This window comes from Molothrus aeneus, chromosome 18 (genome assembly GCF_037042795.1).
Source record: "Molothrus aeneus isolate 106 chromosome 18, BPBGC_Maene_1.0, whole genome shotgun sequence".
Lineage (NCBI taxonomy): Eukaryota > Metazoa > Chordata > Aves > Passeriformes > Icteridae > Molothrus > Molothrus aeneus.
This window is the reverse complement of record NC_089663.1, coordinates 10530370-10547858: the sequence shown is the minus strand read 5'-3', so window position 1 is coordinate 10547858 and position 17489 is coordinate 10530370. Positions and strand designations below refer to the sequence as shown.

General features: G+C 50.9%; 2 protein-coding genes across 3 annotated transcripts; both read right to left on the bottom strand.

Annotated features, from left to right (window-relative positions):
• TMEM116 (transmembrane protein 116) lies at window positions 1–12068 on the bottom strand. 2 transcript variants are annotated; one of them, XM_066562290.1, is made up of 11 exons: window positions 12001–12068; window positions 11512–11558; window positions 11321–11384; window positions 7566–7697; window positions 4003–4107; window positions 3496–3545; window positions 2802–2885; window positions 2578–2716; window positions 1720–1864; window positions 1557–1630; window positions 1–844 (listed from the first exon to the last, which is right to left on the bottom strand). In XM_066562290.1, exons 1-11 carry the CDS (start codon window positions 12046–12048, stop codon window positions 644–646), a joined length of 1089 nt encoding a protein of 362 aa, XP_066418387.1. In that variant the 5' UTR covers window positions 12049–12068; the 3' UTR covers window positions 1–643. The 2 variants fall into 2 exon arrangements, with proteins under 2 accessions (XP_066418387.1, XP_066418388.1); XM_066562291.1 differs by lacking the exons at window positions 11321–11384; window positions 11512–11558; window positions 12001–12068 and adding an exon at window positions 10320–10363.
• Window positions 12069–12884: 816 nt separating this feature from the next.
• ERP29 (endoplasmic reticulum protein 29) lies at window positions 12885–17487 on the bottom strand. The gene is made up of 3 exons (XM_066562355.1): window positions 17328–17487; window positions 15872–16010; window positions 12885–14646 (listed from the first exon to the last, which is right to left on the bottom strand). Exons 1-3 carry the CDS (start codon window positions 17445–17447, stop codon window positions 14144–14146), a joined length of 762 nt encoding a protein of 253 aa, XP_066418452.1. The 5' UTR covers window positions 17448–17487; the 3' UTR covers window positions 12885–14143.
• Window positions 17488–17489: the final 2 nt, after the last annotated feature.

The window sequence follows — 17489 nt, the reverse complement described above, 5'->3', positions numbered from 1 at the left end:
TTAACACAGCTTAAGACCTGGTTTATTTCCTATAGAATGGTGGGGCCTCAGTAAATAATTCATGTGAATGTCTGGAAATGCAAAGAGAGATTCAGACAAAGTCCTGCTCACCTGGTTCATGAGCGATGCTCCACAGGGTCGAAGCAGCTGATTTTGGGGAGTATTGTGGCTGGGCAGGAGTTGGCAGGAAGAAGGAAAGGGAAATGTGCAGAAATTCCAGGCAGCTTTTGTCCTTTGCAATTCTTCACTCCCTGCACTTGGTTCTTAGGGTGGTGCAAATTCTCATGGTTAAGAGTGAATTAAAAGGTAGAGATTGACAAATACTCATTTTGATTTCTGTTAATTTGTAAAGGCAACAACTTGGAGAAATAAACCAAAGTAAAACATCCTCTGCTCAACCTCCATGGAGCTGGACCGGGTCTCTGAGCCTTTACATGGGGTTTGCTACATTTCTAGGGATATTTCCAGGAGAAGAAAGTCTGGACTAAAGATTTACCACGCTGAAAGAATCCATTAAATAAATAACTGTGTCCACTGAGCGCCTGGCTCTGCCAGCCCCACGGGGACAGCTCCATTCCTGTTCTGGAGAACGAGGAGCTGGAAGGACTCTGCCTCTCTCCTTGCAGGCAGGGCTGCAGCTGCCTCAGAGCAGGGTGGAGGAGGAGCCTGCGGGTTCGGGCGGGCCGGACGGGGCTGTGCTGGAGTAGAATTTCTTCTGGGAGCGCAGGAGCGGAGTCTGCGTGTCCACGTCCCGGCGGGAGCCGCGCTTCAGGGCCAGGAATGCGTGCTGGGTCCAGCCGTACACCAGGCAGTTCAGGAGCCCCTGGGAAGCTGCGGTGAGAGCCTGGGAGAGAGCACAGAGGAATGAGGGATCCCAGCTCTGGGATCCCCGTGCTCTGGGAGCCCTGGAAAACTTCCCCCTCCCAGCAGGATTTTATCTTCCCTGTGATGGAGAAATTGTGCTGTGATTTTAGATAGAAATTGGATATTTAATGAATATCTAAATAGAAATGCTGTACAAATAGAGAATATATTTTATGTATGTTTATATATTAAATAAATATAATAACATATCTAGATAATTATAACTATAGTATATATAGTATAAATCTATGACTATATAGATATAATTTAATAAAATGTCTAACTTCTGCATCAGACACAAGAAGGAGCTGGACAAGTGTTATTAAGGAATAACATCTGGAGATTTAGGGACGTAGGGAAAACAAAACAAATTTCTGGGGATCCTTTCTAGTCCTATTTGCTGCCATTTCCATGACCACAGAATCACTGAGGTTGGATAAGACCTTTGAGGTCACCAAGTCCAAACATCCACCCAGCACCCTGTTCACTACTTAACTGTTGGGATTTTGGGTACTGACACCTTCTCATGCCTGTGAAAAACATAAACCACCAAACCAAGATGTTTGCCAGTCAAAAGCACAAATCAGACTTGGGTTCACACAGCAGAGATCCTTGCCCAGCTGCATTCAGCAGGGATGCAGGGCAGGAGACTCAAGGTGAGGAGGCAGGAGGCTGCAGGGGCAGACATTTACCTGCAGGATCAGCAGAGCCATGTAGATTTTGCTGGTTGTTGAAGCTGCCAATTTCAGCATTCCAAGGAGGACAGCTGTGGAAAGGGATGGATGAGAGGGTGAAGTTAACCCCACCTCCCTGGGGTTCCACAGGGGGATGCTGTGGGAGGAACTCTCTGCTCACCTGGGGCCCAGCAGCAGAAGAAGGCAATGGGGTAAAAAACCACCCTTTGTTCCACCATCTTAATCATGGCCCACTGCTGATCCCCCAGGAACCCTGTGGAGTTCACAAACCTCTTGTACAGCCCTCGGGCCTGACTCAGGATAACCTGGAAAAGAGCAGGCAGATGCTATTGTACAGGCTGTGATCTGCTGGGTTCATCTAGGATGGATCCCAGTCTATCCAGCCTTTTCACACAGCACTGAAATCCTGTGGGAGGTGTTGTTTTGCATAAGGCCTTTTCTAAACTGAAGACTCTGAATTTATTTCAGAATCAGTAAATTGCTTAGGCTGGAAAAGATCTCTAAGATCATGGAGTCCAACTGTAAATCACCTCTTGCTGACCCATGCAGGGGTTGATCTCTTCTGCCAAGCTCCAAGCCTTTGAATTCCTGCTGAATATTTCTGGGATGGGTTGACAGAACACAGGACTCCAGATGGATTTATCTGGAGGCACAGTGGTATTTTCCCTCCCCTACCACCCCTTCTAAAAGGGAGGCAGCACCACACAGTTATTCCCCTGCCCTATTTACCAAGAGCACGGAGTGAGCAGACAGGGAGGAAAGGATTGAAAACTGAGAGCAGGTTTAGATGGGATATTGGGAGGAAATCCTTCCCAGAGAAGCTGTGGCTGCCCCTGGATCCCTGGAAGTGTCCAAGGCCAGGCTGGACAGGTCCTGGAGCAACCTGGGACAGTGGAAGGTGTCCCTGCCCATGGCAGAGAGTGACACTGGATGAGCTCAAAAATGCCTTCCCACCCAAACCATTCCAGAATTGCCCAGCCTCTGGAACCCTCCAAGGCTCCACAAGCACCAGTCTTACCAGGATGGCCACGAAGCTGACGAGGAAGGAGACGAGGAAGACGCCGACGCCGTAGAAATGCATCGCGCGGCAAACGGAGCCGCTCAGGCCCTGCGGCTCGCCGGGGGGCTCGGCCACCTCCGTGTGCATCAGGAGACACCTGGGGACACAGGGGACAGCCTGAGCTCCTGCCCACCCCAGCAGGGCAGCCCTGGGGCTGTGCCACAGCGAGGCAGGAAGCTCACCCGTGCTTCTGGCTGAAGTTCTGGTAGCAGTTACTGCTGTTGCCCAGGCAGAACACCGGCACCATGAGGAGGAGAGGGATCAGGCTGAGAGGAGAAAGGACAGCACAGCCATGGTTATTGCACTGCTCGGTTTTTCTCCCATCACTACAGAGCACTTTAAAGTTGTTTTTATTGGCACTGCTATGGAAAAGTATTTTATCAGCTTCACCAGTGTTGGGGCTTTCATTTGTGAGGGCTAATCATTGGTAAAGGGAAACCTTCTGGAAAACCACATCCAGTTAATAAAGTTATCATTAACTTGGTTGAAAAAAACCTCTTACTCTGCATTCATGAGATCACTCTGCTGTTAATGATGAGCTTTACAGCTTTTTTAGTAAAACTTGCTTCAAAACAAGTAGGAAGCAGGGATAGGCACACTGCAGTTTGCCAAATCCACACTCTCCCACTAGGGAGAATTAAGTCTCACCAAATCCACACCCTGTGCCAAGGAGAATTAACTCTTACCAAACCCACACCCTGTGCCAGGGAGAGTTAACTCTTACCAAACCCACACCCTGTGCCAGGGAGAATTAACCCTCACCAAACCCACACCCTGTGCCAGGGAGAATTAACCCTCACCAAATCCACACCCTGTGCCAGGGAGAATTAACCCTCACCAAATCCACACCCTGTGCCAGGGAGAATGAAATCTTACCTTGACAAGATAGTTGCTATTCGGCCAACACAACTTGCATAATCTACAACCTGCAAAATCCAAAAATCTTCATTAAAATTATTTCTGCACACTCCCTGGTTCACAGGAATCAGCTTCCACGGAGGATTTCAGCAGCTGAGGGAGGGGTTGCCCAGCCTAAACTTTCAGATGGAATATCTGGGATACAAAATTTGCTGTGCACAGCAAATGTCTGGGGAAGCTGTGCAGGGCAGTGGGGCTGATGGGTTTGTTGGGAAGAGCTGCAGAAGGAACGTGCCATCTTGCAGGAGTACCTGGGGTATTCCCCAGCCTGGTCATGGCAGTGGTGGTGCCCCCCCATCCTCCCTGTTTGGGTGTGAGGGAGGAATTAACTGCAAGGAGAGATTTTGGTCACGGGGTGTGTGAAGTATTTGCTCAGCCTGCAATGCAGGGAGGTTTTTCCTGAGTGTTGTGTCCTTGTCCCTGGGTTCCCAGCCTTTACACCAGTCCCATATCAGTCCCACTCACCTGGGGGGGCACCCTGCAGAGGTTCTGGTTGTATTTCACCTTGAGGTCCATGTACAGGTGCCAGGTGTAGTTGACAGTGTAGAGAAAAGAGGCCACGTAGAATATCTGAGAGATAAAACCAGCATTTCAGTCCTGGAATAACAATTCCTGGAGCATAACAATAACAACTCCTGGAGCATGTTTAGCTCCTCCCAAATCCCATAGAACAGAGGCAGGATGATGAACACCTGCCAAAGGAGAGGGTCTGAGCACAGGGGCTGAGCCAGGTTGGAAATTCCCACCTTAAACCACACAAAAGCAGCTTCACTTTGGCCTCAGACAGGAGAACTAATGACAGCAGGACTGTCTTAGAAATAAACATTTTTGTGATCTGGCTCATTTTTTTTGGCTCAGAGCCTGGCAATGAGGGTTTCAGAGGCACTTGGACCTTCTCAATTCCATGTCCATTAGGAAACACAGCACAGATGTGACATTTAGATTTCCTTCTTGCATAATAAGCTCACTACACAGAGAATTCACGGAAACAGAAAACAATTGGATATTTCAAGAGGAATGTGAGGGCAGATATTCTCTGCCCTCAGCCTGAGTTAACATCCCAAAACCCCTTTTCTTCCTCCATGGGAAAAAGGAGAAAAGATAGAGCAGCACACTGAGAGTTTCATAGCCTTTGATTCCAGCTTGACATGAGTCTAATTATCTAAAACTTCCTATAAACCTCCCCAAATCTTGATCAAATTTGTTTCCAAACTCATGCTTACTCCAGGTTGCCTAATCAGACCATGTACATGCATGTGCTGTGTTTGTCACAGGAAACACAAACTACAGTGGCAAAGAGGAAGGGCTGGACAAGGGAATTTTTTTTTTTAAATTGTGGCTTTGCTATCCTTTGCCAAAAAGATAAGGAGCACAGGTTTGCCACCCTGGTATCATCCACGGCTGGGAAAGTGGTCACTAAACAAACTTGGCCTCCTTCACTGAGGTTGTGAATGCTCTTGGCTGGCTCAAGAGGCTGAGTCCAAGGGCTGCCACAGGAACACTACAGTGACTTTCCAGCTCATTAAATGCGTTTTAATGAGGGGTTGTTACCCTTTTCCAACTACTTCCAGAGAAGGCCAAAACAGCCCACAAGGATCATTCTCTTGCACTTCAGGACGCCTGGGAGAGGCTCATGAAATGTCAGTGCTGCCTTCTGGGACAGAGACCCAAATGCCCCTTGTGAAGGTGCCAGCAGGAAGGGAAGGGAAGGGAATCTGCTCTCCTGAGCCCCAGCTTTGGGGCTGGGGACAGTGCTGCAGCACTGGCCATGAGGAGATAAAGCAGAGACACAAGAATCCCTCATTATCCCACTTGTGTGGCTCCCATTGTGCTGCCCAGCATGAGCAGAGCCTGCCAGGACATTATTAGTGCCACTGGAACTGAACTGGAAGAACGTGGGGGAGTTGTGCAATTAAAACCACAATATCTATTCTGGACTTCATTATTGCAGTGCAGGACAGTAAAGGGAGCAGTATTTACATTCATATCAATCAAAGCTCTGGGGCTGCAAGAGGGAAAATCCAAGAAACAAAACAATCTCCTTCTTTATGATACAGTTTGGACACTGGGCAGCTCCATCCACTACAACATCAGCCTGTGATGACAAATAATGGCAAACAGCCTGAATAAAGCAAAATATTGTCTAAGGCAGTGCCTTGAGACATCACAAGGACTCCAGTGTGAGCCTCTCCAAGGGCTGCAAATTCCACTGCTGGGCTGCCCCTGCCCGTCCTCACCTCGGCTCATCTGACACCTTCTGGGTGCTGGAGTGCAGAGAGGCCCCAGGTGTTTGTGTGACAGCCAGCAGCACAGTGAGACATTTATTTACTCATTCCATCAGCTCCCAGATCCCTCCTGCTCTGCAGAATCTGCTGGTCCAACCTGTTACGGGCTCCTTCTTACGCAGAAGGTGTTCCCACCTCTCAAGGGCACTGCAGGGTGCTGGCTGAGGAGGTCCTGCACTGTCACGGGGTGCCCTGGGGGAAAGGTTGCTATGGCAAGGGCTCAGTTTGTTTTAATTTCTCCCAGAGCAAACAGCAGCCACAGCTCTTGCCAGGCACAATCCGGCTCTGCCACCCAGGCAGTCCCTGTGCTGTGGGGACTGGTGGTGACACACAGGAGAGGAGCCAGGGGACACTGGCTGAGGTCAGGGTGTGACTCTGCACAGCCCAGCACAAGCCCTGTCCTGGCCCAAGGCCAGCTCTGCCCACCCAGCATGAACAACAAAGCCCCCACCTTGTCCCATCCTGTGCTGGTGTCCCTGAGAAGCCACAGGCTGGAAAAGTGAGGGCAGAAAAGAGCCAGAAGCGCAAGGGAGCTGAGAAATTATGGGCATATTTTCCACAGCCAAATTATTTCTCCTCTAGCAGGGCAAATTGCCTCCAGGCCATCATAAAAATATCACACCAGCTGAAAGAACTGTCCCCCAGGCAAGGGAAACAGCTCAGGAACAGCCTCAGTCCTGCTTTGCTCCTTCCACCTTCCAGCTCTGAAAGCCTCTCCCAAGCTCTCCTCATTTTCCCATTTACCATCACCATCTTTGCTGTCATTCTGCATCATTCCCAAGGGGCCAAGTTACCCAAACCTCTCTGTTTCTCTCCACATGAACATACTGTGGAGCCAGTAGGGCTGGAGGGACCAGAGATGAGCCTGGAGTAGAACAGCTGCTCTCACCACCCTCAGTACCCCCAAAACAGCTGCTGAAACAACCCTGGGCTGCAGGAGCCCATCCCCAGACACACAGCAGCAGGAACAATTCCATCCTGCACCTGCTTCTCTGCCCTCTCTGAGGCACATGGAGATCCTTTCCAGCTTTGGATGCTGCTGTTCCATGAGGACATTCAGTTCCCAGTTGTGGGTGTCACCACGCTCCCAGGGAGCTGCCTGAGCCCACACATCAAAGCTTCCAAAAGCCCCTTGCTCTTCCCAGCCATATCCTTTAAAAGCAAAAAAAATTAATTCCAGAGATCATTTATGAACCTCCATGTTCAGATTTTTGAGAGCTGAGATTTCCAAGGGCTGGTGTTGAAATGGGAACTGGGTGAGGCAACAGCAAACTGTCAGGAGAACACCCAGCCTACTGCAACTGGTCCCCAGCACAGGAATCAGCTGAGTCAATGGGACACAGGCTGAGCTTGTGCTGATCCTTGGGAAGAGCAAGAACTGGGATGTTCATGTGAGTAATTTAAGTCTGAGCTCGAGCAAGTCACAGAATGTGTCTGTTCCTGCCCAGGCTGGAGGAAGCACAAAGAGAAGTAGAAAAGCTGCAATGTGAGAGCAGAGATCCATGGGCACGGATCCAACAGGAGAGAGATCGAGTCCCATCTGCTCATTTCACACAAGCAACCACAAAATCCCACCTTGTCCTCCTCTCACACACCAGAGGATCCCAAACCCCAGTGCCATGATCTCCCTTTTCCACATAAAGCCAAGAGAAACAGCCCCCACGGCCACGCTCTGATCACCAGCGAGGTTAATTATGACAAATTACAAGGCTAATTATGGAATGTGGTGCCAAGGCCACTCACCTGTCCCGTGGCCTGCAGGTTGTAGCAGATGAGGTCTTGCTGGGAGGTGGGTGAGCTGTGGAGCAGGGCCCCAGCCAGCCAGCACAGGCCCAGGAGCAGGTCTGAGAGGCTCAGGTAGAAAAGTGGACGCACCTGGAAAAGGGAAAAGGGAAAATCTCAGCAGGTGTGAGTGGAGTCACAGCCCTCCCACCCCCCAGCTGCAGTTTTACCTCCTTATCAGACATAAAGATATTTAATACAGCCTTCCAAAGGTTTTTCTGTAGGTGAGGAAAGTTTTTCAGTACAAAAACCTCACTACAAAGTTATTTTGAAAACTTTAATTGAGGGGAAGTGGGGCATAAGTGGCACTTTGTGGAGGGATGGTTCTACCCTCAGGGAAGCACTGTGACAGCATTTCTGAGACCAGTCAATTCATCTGCAGCAAACCTTGAGAGCTCCAATAAAAAAAGTCTCCTTTACTTTAAAAGCCAAGCAAGTTCAAAGAAAAGTTACCAGATGAAAACTTTTCAGGCTGTACTCCTGAATATCATCCTTGTTTTCAGTCCTTTAAAACTCCTACACCAATTATAGCAGAAAGATTAATTGTGCTCAGACATCAGTGCCAGGTTATCCGGTGTTATCTGAACACTGCCACCTCCCAGCTCTTCTGGTGAGACAGGGAAATTCCACACTGTGCTCTCAGGAGCTGTTCCAGTGCACATTCCCTACTCCAGCCACCACTTCTGCCACAAGAGCAGCATCAAAACTTACAGAAAATATCCCAAATGTCCACTATTTTACAGTTTTGCAGAACAGGACAGGTAGGCAGGGAGAAGAGACATCGTGTTTTAAATAAACTCACATAGAAATCAAACTTCCAGTAAACACAAACCCTTCCTCAGCTCTGGAATGACTTGAAACAAACATTTTTCTAAGTGTTCCATGTCATTTCAGCTGATGACTAAGGTTGGGTTTATTTTACAAGCTGCATTAATTTCCACTGGGAGCCACTTTTGCTGCATCTTGCTGGAAAGCAGTCATGTCTCCTTTAACAACAGCTTCCAGCCCATTTCCAGTTTGCACACACTGGCCAGGACTGTAAACACTGCAGGAAAACATTTGTGCAAAAATTCTGGCCAACATTTTCTTTGTTAGTGGGAGAGCAGAGACTCTGGAAAAGCAGTCTAATTACCTACATCCTTAATTAAATCCTTTGGTATCTCATTTTCAGCATCCAGGAGAGAAAATTGTGGTGTTTTTCTTTCCCTACAGAAAATTATAATGCCAAACACAGCATGGAAATGCTTCAGCAGGCTTTGATTTGGTATTTCTTTTCATGGAGCCGAGTTTTTGGTGAGATTTGCCTCAATATTGTCCTGGAAGTAAATGTATGGCACCCTTCACATTGTGTTATCCTTGTTCCCACATGCAGTGAGAGACAGCTTAGGAAGTGTGATAAGAGTTAAGGCAGATCTGATTGAGCCAGATTTGTCCTTAGGGCATGAAGGAGCACAAGGCACAAAGACCTGCAGTTAATTTTAATTTGATTTCATCTATAAATGCCTTTTTTTTTAACCAGGCTTTTCCTCACTGGTGCAGAAATGAAGCCTTGGCACGACAGGCTGGGGGCACTGTCCAGTTTGTGATCAAGGCAGGTTAAACCAAACAGATCTAAAATAAGCAAAGAAGGCACTTTTGCAATCAAACAGGTGACCTCTCTCCAGCACAAGAGCCCTTGGAGCAAGGCACTGCTGGTGGGTCCAGGAGCTGTTTTGGATAAAGAACTAGGTGACACAGGGGCACGTGTGGCTCTGGCTTGAAAAAGGGGAAAAAAATAACCACTGGTATTTATAAAATAGAGGAAGGGACTGCAAAGATGTAATGATTTACATCCTGGCAGCTCCAGCTGCAGCACACACGGGGATTGGGCTCTGTGGCCATGGCCCAGGCACATGCTGAGCTGAAGGCTCTTCCTCAAACCTGCTGAGCTGAGGTTTCTTCCTCAAACCTGTTGAGCTGAGAATTCTTCCTCAAATGTGTTGAGCTGAGTGCTCTTCCTTGCTTGCCACCACCTCTTCTGAATGATTTACCTCAGGCTGAAGGGTTTTATTGACCCCATAGAGACAGAAAGCGAGCTTCAAGAATGCAATATTGGATTTCTGAGGTTGGGGGCAGGAAGGGAAGTGTTTCTAAGATCCTTCTCCTCCCAGCCTCCAGAGCTGTTTTATTTTTAAATGTTTTTCTGTGGGTCCTCATGACTCAGGGAATAATCTGTTTGTGGCTAGCCTTGATATGGATCACTTCCAACCCTTTTGTTTACAAACTTCCACTTCAGACCCGAGACATGAGGACAAGACTATGGGGAAGTTAATGGAGATTTTGTCACTTTTGAAACCCAGATCTCCCCTGGCAGCAGAGGAGCCTGGAAGGCTGATGCAAACCAGTCCCTCCAGCTGGCATCCAGCCCTCCTATCCGGATTTGCAGAAATAATCTGAGCAGAAACATCTGGACCCTCTGGAGCAGGAAGGGCCCATTGTTGACCTGGAGCCATGAGTGGCTCATGAGCAGCTCCCAGGCCACAGCCCCATCACATGACTGAGAGCAGAAGGGCTCCTGAGCAACCAGGCCATGGGAGCCAGCAGGATGAGGCTGCTGAGTCACAGCGGGACACTGCCAACCCCTGCCCCACACCATTCCAGGGAGAGGACCCCAGCAGGAATCACATCTGGAGCTTTCCAGGTGCAGATGTGGTCGAAGGAGGCTTTGATGTGTACCTTGAGCAGCACAAGCTCAAGCAGGTTTTCCATCCCAGCTCTAAAGGTGACGTCCCAGCCTTCTTCTAAGGTGAATTCCCATTCTTCCCTGGGGATGCATGGAGAGCTCCACAGTTTATTCACAGCATTTCCAGGAGGTTGGCTGGGAGCAAGGTCCTGACTGTTGTAAGCAGGACAGCTTTGCCCTGCAAACATGGAATCCTGTTCTCCTTCCCACCGTGTCATCCAACAATGTGTCAGTTTCCTGCATTCCTTGCTTCTCCAGGGATAGCTCCAGGAATTCCCTGAAAGTCCCGTTCTCTGGGCTGCAGATCGAATCCACAATGTACAAAGAATATGAAGATGAAGGAAGGACAAATACAGCTGCTGCCAGCTCCTCTGACTTTCTGCATGGTCCACAGGTCAGGCTGAGCCTGCAAACCCTGGACAGCAAATCCCAGCTTCACAGGGATCAGCTTGGCTCACTGCCCCCAGGAAGTCCTGGACAGACAGAGGGACTGTGTGTGGACACCCAAGCCTAGCAGGATGGGATGGAGCCTGTGGGGTCAGTTTTAGTAGCACACCTGCCCAGAGAAACTCCTCAGAGACAGCCAAAAACCAGCACTTATAAAAGCATTGCTGCAGAGGCAGCTCCAATTTGCACTCCAGCAACTTTGTGCACAACTCCTCAGCCCCCCAGGAGTTTGGCCGCACTGAGGAAGGCACACCAAGAAATCCCTGCTCCCAGGAACAACTGGAGGACTTTCCTGGAGCAGCAGAAAGCTGCAGGAGCCTGCTTCTCCCTGCAGAAGCACAGGTTCAAGGTCAGTCCTTTTACCTCCTACCAAGACAAAGAGCCCAATTCTTAGCAAGCCTTTTGCCTCCCAGCTATTAAACAAGGTTTAACCACATAACCCTGAGACCTGCAGCTGCTCCTAGGGGAGGGTCTGTGCTAAAGGTGTGACCCACCTGCAGGGACTGACACCACAGCTTAGGGAGGGAGAAGGAAGCTCAGACCTTACCTCGGGGGACCGCACTGCGTTTTGGAAGACGGCGTAGGCAATAATTGAGCTGGAACCTACAACGCTGAGAAAACAAAGCACAGGTTGGAACAGGAGCGCGTCTGCCTCGCTGGGAGACGCGAGTTCTCTTTTTTTGCTTTTCTGGGTAAAATAATCTTCAGGATAGTAACTCTCTGGGCAGCGTGTCGTACCTGAGCATGGCCATGGTGAACTGGATCCACTGGAGCGCAGAGTAGACCTGGGGAGAAGGACGGGAGGGAGCTCAGGTGACACGGGGTCCCAGGAGGAGCGGGCAGCTCGGACCGGGGACCGGGAGCGCGGGGAGGAAGGACAAGGACCGGGATCGGGATAGGAGCGGGCAGCGCGGACCTGGCAAGGTGGAGTGGCGGGTCCCGGAGAAGAACGGGCAGCACGGACCGGGAACAGGCACCAGGGACCGCGGAGTCCCTCGGAGGGGCAGCACGGACCGGGGACTGGGGACAGCGGGGTCCCGAAAAGGAATAAGCAGCACGGAGCGGGGGAGGATCGTGCAACGCTGCCGGTGCCGCCGAGCACGGAGCGGGGCGCAGGGCTGGGGCAGGACCGTGAGGGGATGGAACAGAAGAGACGCGCACAGCGAGGTCCCGGGGACGGGACAGCCGCTGTCCTTAAGGGTCCCGGTGCCGGCGGGGCTCGCTCACCTCCTGCCAGCCCCCATCCAGCCGGTCCGCCTCCGCCGGCAGGGCCATGGGTACCGCCGCCGCCGCCGCACCGCTCCGGGGCTGCGGGCGCCGCCCGCGCTCCGCCCCGGGGCCGCACCGCGCCCGGCCCCCGCCGGCGGGGCCGGCTGCGGGGAGCGCCCGGTGGCAGAGAGGGGCTGAGGGGACAGAAGCCCTGGGCAAACAGCGGGATTGGCGTCCCGGGCACCGGCGTCCCACGCATCCCTCCGGGGGCAGAACCGGCCGAGCCCCGGTGGGCGGGCTCGCTCCGGTCACCGCCGCCCCGGGCTCCCCTCACGGAGCCGCCCTGGGGCGACCCTGCGGAGCCTCGGCCCCGCCCCTCCGTGACGTCACCAGCGCCCGGGGGCGGGAAGGCACCTCGGGGAGCGAGCGGCGCCTCTGAGGGGGCAGCTCCCCTCAGGGAGCCCGAGCACGGCTCCTTCAGAGTCCCGGGGGCTGCTCCTCCGAGAGACCGGGTACCGCTCCCTCAGAATCCCGCGGGCTGCTCCCCTCAGAGATCCCGGGGACCGCTCCCTTCACAGATCCAGGGCACGGCCCCCTCAAGTGCTGATCCTATCAGGGGCTGCTCCCTTCAGAGTCCCGGGGAATAGTTCCTTCCCTCAGTGCTTAGGGAACGGCTCCCCTCAGGAGACGATTCCCTCAGGGTCTCCGGGGCTGAGCCAGGCGGGACACATCACCCAGCGCTCCCAAGGACTGCCCGCCCTGCCGGGGTCCCTCCTCTGCCGCTCCTGAGGGGGGAGAGAGCGCTGGGCCGCCCTCAGCTCCCCTCACCTCGCTTCAGCCGTCAAAGCCTCCCCTCTGATCACTATAGTTTCTCTATAGTGGTTTAAGAAGCAGCTCTGAAGTGGATTTTTTTTTTTTTATTATAGCATTATTAATACATTTTATCTCGCAGCAACATCTGCTCCTTGTACCCACCCCAAGATTCAAAAGGCAGCAAAGCTCCTACAGGAATCAGTTTTGTTTAAAGCATACTTTTAAGGTAAAACTCACTGGTGTTTCTCTTTTCAACTCTGTCACCCTGACCAGGGCTTCAGCATCTTCCAGAGGCATCCGAATTCCACAGAGTGTGAACTGCACAGTTCTGAGGACTGACCTGATCCTTGGGCCAGGCAGCTCCTTTTAAATAACACAGATGTGGCTTCTAGGGACACAAATACTTCTGCTTCCTCTTACAAGACCTAATTTTCAAATATTCAGAGCTACCGAACACTGATGAGGCTTTAGTTTGAGAGTGTCAATTGTTTCTGGAGGCTAGAAAAACATTTTGTTCATGAAGCTTGGACAGGTAAAACACCTCTTCAGGTGTAAAAAACCTCATCCAAATTTACCTCTGAAAACCCGATTTTTTTTTGCACAAACTGGTGAGACTGAGTGTAATAGCACCTCAAGGAGACTCTGCCCTTGCTCAGAACTCACTTCACTGTGTCAAGGTATCACAAAGGATTTCGGGAGAACATTTGATGAAATGGCTCCTCTGGACAGAAAATGAGGGGCAAGCCGTGAACTGTCTTCACTGCCAGCATTTGGCTGATATCCAAAACAAACAGGGACAGAAGCCATGAAAGGCAGAAAAAGGAAGCTCTGAGTCTCTTAGTCAACAACAGGTAAGAACAAGACTTAGAACCAAAGTGGGACAACACAAGGAGTGTGAGGGGTAGATTAACAAGCATAAAACCCAAGGATATTACAGACAGGGAAAGGTGGGAATGTAGAGGGCACCCAATCTGTACCTTTTCCAGCATGTAAGATAGAATGAGAGACTGAATTTTGTTATTTGTTAGCCAGGGAACAGCTGTAAAAACCACCAGGAATAAGCTTCTGGCGCCAATCTAGAGCTTTTTTTTTTTTTTTTTTGTCTGCTTTAACACTGTTATTGGATAGCATTACACAATACTTGCTGTGTCTTGCTCTTAGGTGATTTTTCCCAACATTTACAATACTGTGTTTTTAAGGAATGTCTTCCTCTTCCTCTTCCAAACGGAGAATCCCAGAAGGAGATCTGCTGCCCTCTTGAAGTCAGCGGGAAGTTTGCTTGCATTAAGGAGAACTGCTTAGGACTCTTGACAATGTTTCACAGCTTGTAGAAGAGTTCTCCAACACATCAGAGCTCATCTTTTTCACTATTCTTCTTCCGGAAAGAAGCGAGGATGTTGAGGCTTTTCTGGAGCTCCTCCTTCTTTCCATCACTCATCTTGTTCTTCTCGATCAGCTTTGTGATTCGGACGACTTCGTTAGCAGCAAACTCCTCTCCCTGCTCCAAGATCTTGCTCATAATTTTCAAGTATTGCTCTGCTGACTTCTTCTCCGTTTCTTTTGCTTTTCCTAAATTCTCCTGGCCCTTTTTCAGGAGGGCCTGGCGATCAGATTTCTCTGTGGTGCTCATAAATTTGCTGGCCAGCACATCATACTCCTTCAGGCAGCCTGGCATCCCCAGGTAGATGCCATTACTCTTCAGCCAGCGCTGAATAGCCCCAGCCTTGATCTCACCACCATAAAGTAAAGGATTTTTAAAGTCACCATCCTGGAACAAGTAAAAAACGGGGAATTTTTCCTTGTCCAGCTTGTACTTCTCTCCCAGCTCGGTGTTCAGTTTATCACCGTAATCTGTCAAGGGACAATGAAACAGAAAAGCACAGTTAATCAAAAATTAAATTAGGATTCCCTCCCACACAAATATTTGCAGGCAGAGCTTCAACATGTCCTCATAACCTGTCTGCCAGGAAATCACAGAGTCATGGAAATATCCTGAGCTGGGAGGGACCCACAAGGATCACCGAGTCCAGATTCCAGTCCTGCTCAGGACACCCCAAAATTCCAAATATTTCCTGAGCTCTGGCAGCCTTGGGGCCCTGACCATTCTCTGGAGAGCCTGTTCCAAGGAAATGCTGCACACTGAAATAAAAAACACCTCATAAAATCATTTGTGCAAGGCAAACATTTAGTGGCTTTTCCAAAGAAAAGGACTTTAAAGGTGTTTTGCTGTGACTGTGAGAGTGTAAGACACTGGCAGGACCTTTTGTATAAACCCTGTCCTCCTTATGGGAAATCAATACCCTTTTTCCTCTTATTTTCCTCCATCCATTGATTTTATCTGATTTTACAGTGAAATAGGAGTTTTTCCTGTCTGTGTGCAGAGAATGATTTGGTTCTGACAGCATGCCAAGCTACAAGACATTTACTCATCTTACAGAAATTATATTTATTCTTGAGGACAGAAAACAAAGCCATTTCAAATATGCTACTTAGACAATTCCACATATGTTCAGAAATACCAGAATGGGTAAAACTTCACAGTTTGATAATTAAGCCTAAATTCTTAATTCAACCCACAAAGCCAGAGCACATCAGGTGACAGTGATCTATTCTTCACTCCTTTTCTCTTAAACCCAGTCACAATCACATCGAGTTAGAGCAGCCACAGTGCAAGAACCCCTTGCTGTGCTGCCCCAGGGTTTGCTGCATGGAATTAACCACACCAAATATTCTTTGTCTGAGCAGGATTGTGGCTAAAGCACGATTCCTGTGAGCTCTCTTCCCTGCATGTGGGACAAAAAGGTTTCTCTCAGGAAAGAAGGGGGGAAAAAAAAAAAAAGGCAAGAATTGCTGGGGATGAGGAGGTGGCAGCAGTTCAGCAGCGTGGGCTGACTCCTCATTACCCAGCCCAGATGGAGAAGCAGCTCTCCCACACACAGCCAGGCTCAGCCGGGGCAGGAGCTCCACTCTCACATCCATCCCTCGCCCAGAATTGCTCAGAACCTGCAGAAATCACTCTGAAATGTATCCCCTCCTCACCAGCCCACACTGTTTGCACGTACTCGGAGTTCCTCACCTGATATTCCCACTTCAGCCACCAGCAGATCCTCACTGGAGCCTGAGCTCTCCGCCAGCTTTTTAAACTCATCTTGTTTCTCACCATAAGGATATTGTGTGTCAAACTTCACAAGGACAAACTTATGCTTTGGAATAACCTAAAACAAGAAGAAAAAGGGGAAAAGACAAGACAAAACTTGATCATTTCAGGTCTGAGCAATGTACAAGTCACCAAAAGTTGTTTTTGCTTGTCCTTTTTTCCTGTGCAATGGGGAGATGCAGAGGAGAATGGAAATTTTATATAATTATGGCCTTTCAGAAATGACTCACTGTTGTGTGGAGGAAAGACTGAGCTTTGGGTGTCTGTATTCCTGCACCAGATCACAAAGATAGTACGTGGTAGGTTTGGGGGATCTGCTAATGCCTTTAATTATAAGATTTGCTTATTGTAAATCTGACTGGCATCTTGGCAGAAGATCAGCTAAAACATTGTCCAGTGGGACATGAGGAGGAGAGAGGCCAAATGTAAAGTCATTCTGAAGTGTCCCAGCATGAAAGCTGCACTCTTGGCTGGGAGGAGGCACAGGGAGGCTGTGCAGATGCTGGAGCTGTTGTACTGGTACGTGAAATGGAGAATTCACATTTAATTGATTCCTTTTCACTTCAACCTTGCTCTGCTCAGACGATGCCTTTTCCAATTAGTTTGGCAATGGACTCTGTCACCCCCTGGGGAATTTTCCCCTCCCTGCAATGGAAGACCTTGCAAAATCTTTTTGTTCTCGCGAACAGGTTGAGGTTGCACCACAGCTCCCCACCTACACAGCGCTCTGCCAGCCCTGCTCAGGCACTGCACAACATCTGCATGCACAGGTGGCTGCAGGCTCGGTCCTGGCCTGCCGAGCGGTCGGTGTCCCGGTGGGGAGCGCACAGGGCCCGGGGCAGATTCCGTCCTTGCAAAGTGATTTAGTGAAGGGGAAAAAAAACGGTTAAAAAAAAAAAAGAAAGCCTGTTGCTGTTTGATGAACAAGTGGAACCCAAGCAGCGCGCACCCACGGCCCCGGCTCCATCCCCGCACGGTGCTGCCGTCCCTCAGCGGCACACACAGCACAGCCCGGCCGAGGAGCGGCGGCTGCGGCCGCACCTCCCCGCGCCGGTAGCGCCGGTAGCGCCGGGCCGGACCCCGCGGCTCGGCTCCACTTGGACCGCGCCGATTGGCTGCCGGCCGCGGCCGCCGCGCTCCCATTGGCTGAGAGCTGCGGCCGCCGCGCTCCCATTGGCTGCGGCGCGGCCGCTCCGCCAGCACCGAGCGCTCCCCGCGCCGGTGGCGGCGGCGGCAGCGACCCCGTGCCCGCAGCCCCGCCGCGCCCCCCGCCTTCCTCCCGGGCCCCGGGGCTGCCGCCAGCCGCCGGGATACACGGCCCGGTGCGGCCCCACGACCGCCCCCCGAGCGCTCCGGCGGGCCCCCAGCGCCGTACCTTGTAGAAGGTGATGGTGTCGAGCGGCACGGAGCCCTTGGTGTGCAGCGTGCTGCCGCCGGGCAGCACCAGGCCGAGCAGGCAGAGCAGCACCGAGCCGGCGGCAGCCGCCGCAGCCATGGCGGAGCGCGGAGGGAGCGGAGCTGCGGAGCCACGTGACGG